This window comes from Rhinolophus sinicus, chromosome 3 (genome assembly GCF_057876585.1).
Source record: "Rhinolophus sinicus isolate RSI-liver-muscle chromosome 3, RSI-T2T, whole genome shotgun sequence".
NCBI classification, from domain to species: domain Eukaryota; kingdom Metazoa; phylum Chordata; class Mammalia; order Chiroptera; family Rhinolophidae; genus Rhinolophus; species Rhinolophus sinicus.
Window position 1 is genome coordinate 48,990,929 of NC_142503.1, and position 12,958 is coordinate 49,003,886.

A 12,958-nucleotide genomic window follows, 5' to 3' on the forward strand; every position below is an offset into this window, starting at 1 on the left:
GGATTTTTTTAAAACCATTTTTCCTAAAGCTTATGAGCTTCTTGTCCCAGCAATTGCCTGTGGGTCAGAATGGAAGCGATAGGGCTATCATTTTCCTGCCATCAAACATTGAGGGAAAGCCAGCTCCAGAGCTGATGACTGCTTCTACTCTTTTACTGAAAACTCAGTGTGGGTGAGTTCTTGTTCAGAATCCAAGTTATTGGATATTTACTGAGCATGTAGTAGGTACATAATGCAATATATAGCATCTGGTATGGGAAAGGGGATCCAAGGAACCCAGGGTACCATTGAATGTTCTCTGTCTTTATCCTCAATGCTTCGAAATTTATTGAGGCAGTAGGCATTCTCAGATAGACTGCTTAAGTAACAGTAAAGTATGTGGCAAAGTGTCAAAATGAGGAATGCACAAAATGATTCAGAGATGGTTGGGATTGTTGTGGATTAGAATCCTAAGAGAAGCTGAGCTGGCATGGAGACAGAGTAGGAGCTGGGCCTGAAAGGTAAAAATGAGTTGGTTAGGTGGGTGGAAAGCAGGGTGATGCAGGCAGGTAATGGGTACCAGCATGGTTTGTTCTAGGCATAGGAGGAGACTGACCTGTGACCTGGCCAGAGTCCCCATAAAGAACAGAAGGTTTTATCTGGCTGTGGAGCTTGTGATATTATAAGGAGTCCTACAGATACTGGCCACTATTGGAAGGGTACTGGACTAAGTGGTGAGGCTGTATAACCTGTCAGTGGAGAGTGGGAGTGACGCCACCTGGGACCTAGCCACTCATAGCTACCAAACAAACCCAAAAGGGGTGAGCGTCTCCTCTGTATGGGTCTTTAGAACCGAGAAACTGCCTCATCTGAAACAGGAAACGTAGCTTTGGTTAGAGCAAACATTTATTGATCACCTGCTGTTTGCCAGGCATGATATTAGGTACTTGATGCATATTCTCAGATAATCCACGTAACAGCCTCGTGAACTATCATTATTACCATTTCACAGATAATGAAACTAAGACTAAGTTGTCCAAAGTTACCCCAAAATAATTAGTTCTGTGACCATGCTGCATTCTGTGTCATTCAGAAACATATATTATGGTACATTATGGCAGATGGAAAAGGATGTTTATCATAGCATTGTTTGCAACAGCAAAAGACCAGAAACATCCGAAGTGCCCATTAGGAGGGGACTGGTTAAATGAATTGCAGTATATCCATACAGTGAAATACATAAAAAAATGAATGGATTTATATTAGACAATTTTTAGTATGTATATGTACTGTTAAGTGAAAAAAGCAGGCTTCCACATACATAAAAATGGGATACACCCCCATATATATTTACACTTATGTGTGCATAAAATACTTCTGGAAGGAGACTCCTTCTGGAAGGTGAACTAGGTAGAAGGCTGATATAAATGGGAGACTTCTTTTTCACTCTGTTTTTGTACCGTTCAGATTTTTAAAATTTTTACAGGGCTGTGCATGTATTACTTACTCAGTGTTTCTAAACTTTCAGAAAAAAATGTGAACAGCTCACAAAGGGCTACTTCCCACAGTCACTTAGTCTAGTTTCTAGAACAGGACCTTCTGCTCTAATCCAGTGTTCCCTTCAAAGCAACAACCTTCAACTCAAGTCATTAGAAATATTTTGGCATCATATAGTCCCCAGCAGGGAACAGCAGTGGTTGCCTCTGGGGAAGCTCATTGAGTGCTGAAGGAAGAAGATATATTTTCTAATCTTTTTAGTTTTATACCATGTATTACCGATGCAAAAAAAAAAGAAAAGAAAAGAAAAAGAAAAAACTTAATAAATAAAAATTTACTCAAATTAAAAAAAAAAAAAAGTAAATTCTGTTCACACTGCTAAACTGCCTCATTAAACGTGAAGAAAACTGTTCCCTAAGGTAGGGGCTTCCAATAGGGATAGCAGTAGCATGGACTTACCCCCTCTGCTTTACAGATACCCTCACAGAAATCTTCCTCAGTTGAGCCTCACAGCAAGCGTGGGTGCTCTCTTATCTGATGTGAATGAACCTGAGGCTTGGGTTGAATTTTCATGCCTGTGAGTGAGAGAATGAGACTCGCATCTAAGCCTTGTGTTCCCGCATCCCAGCGGGAGGAGAATAGGAGACCCAGTCAATGAGGAGGAGGGGACCGCCTTCTGCTGTCCCCACTGATGTAGCTGTGGCCCTGGCACATAGCACATTCACCGGCATTGGAAGACACAAGTTACTTGTTTTGAAGACAAGACACCATTCAAATCTTGGCGTTGCCACAAATTAGCTGGGGATTTTAGTCAAGTCACCAAAATTTTCTATGCTTCAGTTTTCACACATGTAAAATGAGAATAATAGTACCTGTCTTATAGGATTATGGTAAGAATTCAATAATATACATATATAATATAATAAATGAATATATTTTATGTTGGTATATAATGCATATCAACATATATATAATTACATTGATTATGACTGTATATAAGTGTTAGAGTATTTAGCATGGAGCCTGACACCCCAAAAAAGTACTTAATTTATATAGGTAATGTTGTTATGGGCACCTCTAGCTGCCACACAGGTAAGGGGTGAGTGATGTCTGTGTCACGAAGTCCTTACTAGACATAGGCCCTGCTCTGTCCACAAACCAAAGTTGGAATCTTCTGTGTACAGAGTAAAAATAGACCTGAGTTCCTCACCTCTCACGGCCACATGGGGGTTTGTTTCCTATTGAGGTGAGCCTGACTCTACAAACTTTTCATAGGCAGGCAGTGGAGGTCCCCTCCAGAGCATTGCAATCTCAGGGTTCTAGATCAAGATGGAACTCCACAGCCCTGCTCCAGGGAACCCAGAAGCCTTCCACGAGTGCCTATACAGCACCAGCTCTCTGCTGTGCCTCCTTCCTGAGTATGAAAGCAGTAGCTTTAATAGTGTAATTACAGCATCAAATATAAGCCTAGGATCTGGGTTCTAGTTCAGGCATTAAACCACCTTTGGCCAGTAAAATTAGGGTCTTGAACTATATTGGCAACAGCTGACACATTTAAAACACTACAGTTCCAGGCCATGAATCTAATTTGGCTAAATTCCTATTTTTAAACAGTTTTCTTTCTCTGGCCAGTAATTTTGAAACTTTCTTTTCTCAGCCTGTTCTCTTTCCCTGGGGGAAAAAATCTGATTTTGTTTATTTGGTGGGGTCTCTGTGTTCCTTTTTTAACCTCTGCTGTTTCAATACCTGGAAGTTTCCAGTTGTGTGTTTTATGGTGTTATTTCTGTGCCTTGCCTTCCCAAGTCCAGCCCTGGAAAATTATAGAAGAAAATTGTATTACTGGTATTATCAGTAGACAACAAAGCTTGTGCCAAAGTACACAGCATTAAAAGTTTCAATGATAATATCTTCTTAGAATGGATGCTCATTTTTATCAAAGGTTGATGACAGTGATATAAGTTGGTGAAGATTCTTAGTCCTTGTTAATGGTATTTCAAGGTATTTCAAGTATAACCTTGTATAGGCACCAAATTCCTTTTATCTCTTGAGGAAATTCTGGGTAATGGGCATGTTGGTACACACTTAGCAGAGAACACTTGCTGTCTCTGGAGGTAGTGAGTTGTGAGCTATTTTAAAATTGAAGGCTTTGCTTGAGAACATCTGAATTATACCCCCCAAAAGGTCTGTTTTGCTGCATGTGTATTTGCTGCATAAAAATTAAGCGTGCTCTTAACAAGTAAATATTATTGCATGTTTTCCCTAGATAAAACTGTATTACAGATGGCTTTATTTGCAGAAACAAATTCCTTCCACTGAAGTGTTCATCTTCGTAAAACTTATTTTAGATTTTTTTTCTTGCTTTTACGTGTTTACCTGATTTTTATTCTCCACATAACCACACACATATGTGCATGTTTTTTTTTAACCTAAGTCAAATGAAATAAGAAACTCTACATATTCAAAACTATGCATTTAAAATGTTTTTTATTGCTTTGCTAGTCACTACAGAGTATATGGTCAAAGTACATTCCTACAGACTTGAAAATTTATCTCAGCAATCCTTCATGCCCTTAATCACTAATAGCTTACTTCCTGTCTAATCCCTAAACTAACGGAGATATACTCATTTACCTACAGGAAGATAATGGGCGTTTATAACAAAATATCATTTCCCCATTAAAAACTGTCTAAGAGACAAAAATAATGGAGGCATTATTTTAAACTTCTAAATGACTTTAGGAGTATATTCTTAACTTAGCTTCCTTTTTTTTTTCTTTTTTTACATGCCCAATCAAAAATGATGTTGTCCCATGTCATACAGAGTACTTTGCTTTCTCAGTATGAATTCAGTGGGCTTTCATGCCGTTAAGACGCTTTGGGATTTTTATTCTTTCATTCATTTGACCACATGCTGTATAAAGCATGGAGCTGGGCCCCACAGACCGTGAGGAGACCTGGACCTGGGGCTGCTACCAGCAGCATAAAGAAGGGAGAGGACGAGCCCTTCTCTACTACACGTGGTGCTTAAGTGTTTATGGAATTAAGACTTGTGTATAAATGAACTGTATGAGTATGTAAGTGCTGTAATGAAAACACAAGAAAATGCTATGCAAGTTCAGATTAGAAAAATGAACTTCTAGCTTGAGAATCAGGGAATAGTCTTTCTTTCAAGGACTTCAAGAGATGGAAAGGATTAAGGCAAACATGTTAGAAATAGCTTTCCAATTAGAGGCAGCGAGAGAAAAAATCACAGCAAAGCAAGAAGCTTGGCGAGTGCCTCTATCACACGCAAGGTTTATTGGGAAGTAGAGTTAAAAAGTTAGCTAGCTCTGCATGCCAAGCTGAAGATTTATAGTTTGTTCCAAAGCAGCAGAGAGGCAATGGAGGTTTTTGAGCTGGGGGTTTTGAGTGATGTATTCAAACTGATATTTGAGCAAGAATAATCTGGCAGTGGTCCACAAAATGGTGAATAGATAGGCTGGCGTAAAGAGAGTGGCTGGAAGGCAAAAGTGGGACTAGGATGATGGATCCTAGTGAGAGACATTACAAAGTTAGCATCAGCTAATGAAGCAGCCATCAATATGAGAGGCTGAAGAATCAAAATTGACACCAGTTACTGAAAACTGCGATCTTAGCTTCTCCCCATGCTGTACCCTTGTCCTAGTCTCCCTCAAGTCATCTAAAGTAATAACCTCATAGAAGTAGGGAAGATGGAGATATAAAGAGCTTGAAGGACCAGTCAGGCAAATGTGTCAGTTGCCAGTAAGAGAGTGGTGATATCTTTTTTCCTGCACTGATGTTCTTAAAATACTGATCAAGATTTTTAAAAAGCTATTGCTTTTGTAATGTTTTATTTTGAAGCACTATCTCTTAGGAGCTCAAAAATGGAGCTAGAGAATAGAGCTGCTTGCACTTATGCGCATGTTATCCCATGAAGGTATGTTTTCACAAATAGCTTTCCTTGTTCTCTAAGATGATTTCACTATTGTAAGGTAAGCAGTGGAGTGATCTTTAATTTTTGACATGAGAAAATAAAAGAATGGATCTAGGCAACTATTCAGACTACCAAGGCACAAAGCTATGAGATAGATAAAGTATAAGCCATCAGTGTTGTAATAGTAGGTGGCATGGTGAATAATAAGTATAATATTGCTTGGAGCAAAGCAAATGGTAAAGATCACGAGAATGAGGAGACTCGCCTTAACATACCACGACCATCTCTGATCATATGTATTAAGTGTCCGAATGATGGCTGTGTAGCAGTAGATAATGACCACAAATGGAATTAAGAATCCAAAGAATGCCAAGGAGATGAAGTAGTAGAGTTGGAAGGGAGATGAAGACTCGCATGTGTTGTGGACATCATGGCAGGTGGTAATGTCCAGCTGGACAAGATAATACTCCTGCTTCAGGATGAAAAATGGCAACATGTATAAGAAAACTGTAGCCCACACCAATCCACATGTTACCAAGGCATAGGTGCGCTTGGGCAGCCCCCGGTAAGTGAAAGGATGGACAATGGCTAGGTAGCGACTGATGCTGAGGCAGGTGAGGAGCAGAATGGAGCAGTACATGTTGCCATAAAAGATGACCGTGGTGGCCCGACACATGAACTCTCCAAATACCCAATTGTTCCCACTGAGATGGTAAGCTATTTTAAAGGGCAGTGTGGCACACAAAAGAAAATCTGCAATGGCCAAGTTGATGTAGAAGATGGTCATACAGATTGGTCTGGTCCTGAAGAAGAGCATCCACAGGGTCACTGCGTTGGCTGGCACACCTACTGCGAACAGCAGGATGTAGATGGCGGGTATCAGTTTGGTACTTAAGGAGCTGCTCAGATACCCCATGGTAGCATTACTGACGTGGAGATTTGAAACTCTTTCTTCAGGGCACTTAATATTTACACTTTTGGTTCCTGTCCAACCTTCTATGGCCGAAAGGGGGAACTCTTCAAAAGAATTTGGGGGGGCTCCACGAAAGGTCTTAATAGATAACATTGGCTCTGCCAAGTTGTCTGAATCATTTTCCAATCCTGTAATGAAAAAGAAGTATTAACAAATGGTATTTTGCTGACCCATATCTATGGTTCAGAAGGAAATAAAACTAAATGTATTATGCTACATAATTTCTGTAGTTTTAAAATTTAGAATCATTTTTATTTTTTAAAAATCATTATAGTTCAGGCAATCAACAGGCATATGCTATGCCCCAGCATCATGCTAGCCCATGCAGGAGCAAAACCTTGATGACATTTCCTTACATGTAAGTAATTTGTAATGCTGTTGGAGGAAACAAAAATAGTACATCAGACCATTTTAGGCCAATGTCATGTTGATTATAAACTGTATCGGCACTCAGACAATAGTTAACAGATTTAGATGTTTGAGCAAAATGTCAAGGAAAATATAAATGTAAGGAAAGATGAGTGAGGTTTGTAAAGAGTTAGAATTTCATAGACGAATAAGATTCTGGTAGATGATGAATGGGCAAGGGCTTACTGTGGGCCGGCATGGGATCCGGGAATGTCAGATAAGTTAATTCAACAAATGTTTATTGCCTACTTGATTGCATAAACTTTTAAATAAACTCCATCCCTGTCTTCAACTCTCAGATTAGTAGTGAAAACGTTACACAAAAATGTATTGTCTTATGCTAATAAAGTGCATCTGAGAGATGAAGTTGAAACATGAGCTTACAGCCAAATCTCTGAAGGACCTTTAAACTGTCCTAAGAGATCATGTGTCCATTGATAGATGCTGGAGTTGTACAATAAAAAAAGTATGCACAGAGAGATGACCATTGTGGTAGATGGCACAATGGTGCCCCAAAGATTCCATGTGCTAATAATGTATGGAGCATGTAAAAGTGTTACCTTACATGGCAAAAGGGATTTTGCAGATGTGATTAAGGATCTTGAGATGGGAAGAATATCCTGGATTGTCCTCATGGGCCCAGTGTAACCATAAGAGTCCTTATAAGAGGGAGGCAAGAGAGTCAAAGTCAAAGAAAGAGACATTTAAAGATGCTATGATGCTGACTTTGAAGATGGAAGAAAGAGCCATGAACCAAGGAATGCAAGTAGCTTCTAGCAGCTGAAAAAGGCGAGAAAACAGATTCTCCCCTCGACCCTCTAGAAGGAACAGACTTGTAACCTCCAGAAATACAATGTTTTGCTTTAAGCCACGATGGTGATTTGTGATAGCAGCAATGGAAAACTAACACAACCATTATATAATTTGTGTTTAAGACGACTTTGGTGATAGTGCAAAGAGTAGACTGAAAAGATAAGAAATTGGAGGCGAGGTGGCCTGATTTGGAGTCTACTGTAATCATTGAAATTCAAGATGGTGAGTTAACGGAACTAGAGAATGGCAGTGGAATGGTAAAGATGAATACATGAGACTCTTTGATGGAGACTCAAAGGGACTGGGCATCCAACTGGCTATGGACGTGGTGCTGGAGAGTCAGGAGGCAAACATGACTTGGACGTTTCTACTCTAGATGACTTGGAGGAGGATGGTCCAAGGCACAGGGGGAAGCTGAGATCTCAGTTTTGAGTATTCCTGAGTTTGAGTTGCTGATGGGATAGTAGTATGTAAAATGTCCCAGGACAGGTTAGAAGACTTATGTGTGGAGCCGAAATGAGAAGTATGGATTTGTTTAGTCTGCATAGAGGCTGTAGTTTAATTTAGTAGGAGTGGTTGGATGGCCTAGGGAGAGATGTGAGGAAAGAAAACATCCAAAGGCAGATTTTAGGGGCAATGTAGATTTTAAGGGGAGACGAGACGAAAAATCAGAAGATGAAATTGATAATGATGATCTGAGCAGTTGGAAATGGAAAAAATAAAGGATAGAAACACAAATACATACTATAAACACTGGGCCTTACGTGGCTTGCTGATATTCATAATCCTAATTCTTGAAAGAGCAATTTCAAAAACAAACCTTCATACTCAAACCTGTTTATCATTATATAATTTTTCCATAAATTCATCTTTGACACGTGTAGAAAGTAGATTCTCTCAAATTTCTGTCACCTTAAGAAATTTTATGCTGAATTTAAACCTCATACTTACCGATTTAAAATACCATTTCTCTGCCAATTCCTTTTCACATGACCTCTGAGTTTCTACATGTTGAATGCTTGAGGTTGGTGCTAAGTTACCTGGTTCTCATTTAAAGCCAGTTTCTCTTCCTGTTTTCCTCTCTGCTAGTTCACCCCTGGTGAAATTGAAGCCTACCTCATCACGCTGAGATTGCACAAATTGAATTCAGTGTGTAACATAGAGGGAGAGTTTTGCCTGAACAAGTAGGGGCAGGGAGGTGCTCAGGGGTTGTTTAAGGGAAGACAGATTAAAGAAAAGGAAAGAAAATTTTGGAAGTGGTGGTGGTTTGTGTCTATGTTTAGATGTGAACCGTGAGGCATGTTGTGTGACACTTGAGTTCAGCCACACAAATCCTTCTGCTCACTTTTGCATTTTGGAAAATTCTTGTGTCTGACATCACCCAAAAAGAAGTGCCTTTCCAGATAGGCACAAAGCTTGAAAATGGTGGCTGAGGAACATACTGTACGAGTTGTTTGCCTTCAGGATCTGATAAGAGAACTGTTGAAACCAAGTGTTTGTCAGCTTTCAGAGAATTCCTGCGATTGAGCAAGACGTCCTGCCTGAAAACATACTGAACGCTGACTGTGGAAAAGTCTTGATTCTTTCCCATGAGAATTCCAGCTGATCTGGTTCAGCTTGAATAAGTCTTTTATGCTCGAGCACCTGGTTTTCCTTAAGAATAGAACTCACTGTTAAATTTTATTTTTTTTTTAAATTTATTTGAGTTCTTTATACAGGTTTCCATTCAGTATAATGTTTCAAAAATGTTTTTCAACCTGGGAAAACGTCTTAGAGAGGCACTGTTCCACAGGGAACAGACTGTGGCCACTTCACATTTCTCCCCCATCCCTAATGAAGAAAGCAAATTCACTGCCTTTTACCCAATTACCTTTGAATCCCCCCTTTTCACTTCCACCAAACCCCACCAGCATCTTGAAGGAACCACCTCCACAAACCTCTTTTGCTATTCTGCTGCATTTTGGTTCATCCACTCCCAGAAATAGCGCTCAATACTATTCATAAATCCCACACATGCTACTATCCACAAGTTCTCTTAGCACTCTCCTACAACCACCTCGGTGATTCCAACTGGCAGTTTTAACAACATTCCTTTACAAAGGTTTGGATCTTTTTTGTGTAATTTTGGTTTTCTTGCCCCTCATTGCTCCTCTGCCCAGCGCTCCCACTGCCCAGCTCTCCCACTGCCCAGCTCTCCCCCTGCCCAGCTCTCCCCCGCCCAGCTCTCCCCCTGCCCAGCTCTCCCAATGCCCAGCTCTCCCACTGCCCAGTACTCCCACTCCTAATAATGTTGACTGGAGTTGTGGATACAGATCTATCCCATATTGGTTAATTTTGGAGCAAGCAGGAGATTACAGGTTAATGTTATGTTGGCGAAAATAGGAAACACATTAAGAGTTGAATAATAGTATTTGGGAGACTTCATTTCTAAAATTTTAAAATCATATATGAAGGTAGGGAAAACTCCCTGCTACCACTGAAAGTCAGAAAGGGTATTTCATTAAGAAACACTAATTTGTTAGCATTATTGATTATTGAAAGCAGACCACTCAATCTTCCTGGGAATATTCTGGTTCTCCCCACTTTATGTCTTATCAGAAGGTACAAATATAGGATTTTTTAAATCTCTTTAGAAAGTGCTATCTTTGCTGAGTTAGAGGAAATTCTTACAAAACAAAAACTTCTCACAAATTGATTCTTGAAATAATTGTAGAGATCTAAAAATCTTGACTGTGCCACAAATTTTTAAGTATAAATACAGAACGCTAAGTCTGATAAGGTTTGAATAGAGTGAACGAACTATAGCTATTTTCACTTCCATGATGCCACCTTTTAATAACTAAAATCAAACTCTGCCTTTTGGGTTGCAATTTGTGTGAAATACCAAGAAAATAGATTCAGTTGACTCTTCTAACACAAACCAGCACCTCCAGCCTACCCTGTAAGAAAAGAGCTTACCGCTTTGACAAAAAGTGAGCGACAGAAGCGTTACTCCAGCAGCTGCAAAGATGAGGGCTTTCATCTCGATGACCTGAGTCCTGTTTTCCAAACGTTATCAAATGTATAAAATTAAGGAGCACGGTTTCACCTCAGCTCCACATGTTAACAGCAAATGGAAACGGTAGAACTGTGCTCTCTCGTGCTCTGCAGGCAGGAAACTTGCCCGGGTCCTCTTCAGGGAAAGGGTGTGACAGCACTTGTGTTTCAGTGTGCATGACTCAGGCTGAACTCCTAAGAACATTACATTATTCCGGGAGAGTCATTTAACTCTTACCCACCTTTAACAATCCATTCTGAACAGATGCTGTAAATCCCTCCCAGTATGCTATGTGCAGTGAAAGAATACAGATAGTGTACTGTCCTTTACAGAAGGAAGCTGAACATAGATGCTGAGTAGCAATGAGTTTTGACTCTGTCCCATATCTCATTTTACCTGTTTTAAAAATGTGGTTCCAGAGTGTGATTTCTACTTAATATTTAGCTGTCAGAAATCGCCCCACCTGCTATTTCAAATTTTAATTCTTAAACTCATTACATAATTACAAATTAAATAAATTATGGAAAGCAAACGTTTTTCATGAAGTTAAAATTGTTTAAGTGCTTAATTACTTTGAAAATTCTTCATCAGTGTCACATTAGTCTGAATTTGTCATCTGTACCTGGCCAGAACTTGGTTTTATAGTATTTTGTTTTGCCATAGTTCAACATATTATGAACCATTCAATAGGGTCAGATCAAAGGGGAGGGGGGGTCACAACACTGTTTAAACTAAAATCATAAAACAACATTGAATTGTGCAGAGGACTCCCTTTATTTCATGGGTGTTGATGAGCAGGTCTACAATAAGCTTTTTTTTTTTTTAATTGTGGTAAAATATACATAACAAAATTTACCATCTTAGCCATTATTAAATGTTAACACAGTAACACAACTCAGTAGTATCAAATATATTCACACTGATGTGTAACATATCAGTTTTTATGAGTAGTTCTATTCTAGAGGATGTGTTTTAATATGGAGGAAAAAATACTGCATTATAACTGATTTTCCTATAATTAACGAAGCTTCAGGTTAAATCCGAAGTCAGACAACCCAACAGCCTGTGTCCCATAAATGAAGCAAGAATCAGAAAAAGCAAATTTCATGTGAGACTTAAAGGCTCCGGCGATATGGAAGGAAGGAATTGATCTGTGTAAACTTTTCACAGCTTGATTAATTTCACCACCCCAAATTTTACAATCAAAAGTCAGTCTTTAGTACTTCAACTACATAACACGTGACTTCAACTACATAACAACTACATAACACAAACTGACATAAAATGCTATTTTATTGTAGAAATAATAACCAAAAAAAACAAAGTATTGAAGAGAGGGTACCTTTTTGTTTAATTAAAATTTTCTAGGAATCATCTAAATTCAGGAATTTATTACTTGATTTGCATATGGCCTAGTTTCTGTTCATGTAATCCATTTGCAACTCATATGTTGAACCTGGCTGTTTAGGTAGAGCCGTGGCCATCCTGTAAATATAAAATTTCCAGCCTTCTAGTGAGCAACTGAAAAGGAGATGTTACATTGGTAGGGTTCGGTTTTTTTACTTTTGGTTGTGCATTTAGCTGTAGCAAACGCTTTAGTTCAATGAGTCATGATGTAATTTGTTAACTTGAATTCATTTGATTTGCAAAGTCTCTCTTCAATTTGGCTTATAAAACTAATACCTTCAGCTTGGAAATGGGATTGGAAATGGGAACTTACTTCTCATCTGCATAAACGTTTGTATGGTGCATCTTCCACAGTGATAAGTTATGAAGGAATTTGGTAAATACCCTTCAAAAAAACTGAGATGCACATCAGTGAACTGATATGGACCTTAGTATTAGGCTGTACTTTCCGGGAGGGTTCGGGTTCTCTTTGGCCATTGAGACAGAAAAAATCGTTCCTGATCTCCTGTCTCTGTATTCCTTCTCTAGTCTTCAACTTCTCATCCTGCTTTTCATTTGAACCTTCCCCATTCATTCTGCTAAGAAATGGAAAATCTTACTAACAGCTGGTGGTTCCCATATGGCAGATTTAGCTCTAGACGACTGTAGATACAGGGGCCAGGCTTTCCGCAGTGGTCTCCATTCGCCCAAATGATGCAGGATGAAATAACAGAGATTTTGTCTCATTTTCAGAGCCCTTTCCACCTACATTATCTCATGTTAGTATGTGATGGAAATAGGTTTGAAGACTGCCATGTCTTCTCTTCCCAAAAAATATTTAATTTCTACTGATAAAATTTACTTGTAATCTTGGACAAGTTTGTATATTTTATATTTATATATTTGTAGCAAGATATCAGAATCAACTGAA

At 39.1% G+C, this 12,958-nt stretch overlaps 2 protein-coding genes across 4 annotated transcripts in view; one reads left to right on the top strand and one right to left on the bottom strand.

Annotated features, from left to right (window-relative positions):
• The window catches only part of IQGAP2 (IQ motif containing GTPase activating protein 2), a 268,669-nt gene that overhangs the window by 180,518 nt on the left and 75,193 nt on the right, over positions 1 to 12,958 (top strand). The gene's annotated exons all lie outside the window — the stretch shown is intronic.
• F2RL2 (coagulation factor II thrombin receptor like 2) lies at positions 868 to 10,787 on the bottom strand. 3 transcript variants are annotated; one of them, XM_074328813.2, is made up of 4 exons: positions 10,563 to 10,787; positions 5,676 to 6,511; positions 3,223 to 3,286; positions 868 to 2,310 (listed from the first exon to the last, which is right to left on the bottom strand). In XM_074328813.2, exons 1-3 carry the CDS (start codon positions 10,624 to 10,626, stop codon positions 3,254 to 3,256), a joined length of 933 nt encoding a protein of 310 aa, XP_074184914.2. In that variant the 5' UTR covers positions 10,627 to 10,787; the 3' UTR covers positions 868 to 2,310; positions 3,223 to 3,253. The 3 variants fall into 3 exon arrangements, with proteins under 3 accessions (XP_074184914.2, XP_088652704.1, XP_019583705.3); XM_088796578.1 differs by having other exon boundaries at positions 868 to 3,286; XM_019728146.3 differs by lacking the exons at positions 868 to 2,310; positions 3,223 to 3,286 and having other exon boundaries at positions 3,944 to 6,511.

What these genes read in the sequence shown, in the direction of transcription:
- F2RL2 (XM_019728146.3), bottom strand. Translation starts at nt 10,626, where the DNA reads ATGAAAGCCCTCATCTTTGCAGCTGCTGGAGTAACGCTTCTGTCGCTC. An exon ending in GCTCACTTTTTGTCAAAGCG is followed by an intron (nt 6,512 to 10,562) that starts GTAAGCTCTTTT and finishes TTTTCATTACAG; the next exon opens with GATTGGAAAATGATTCAGAC.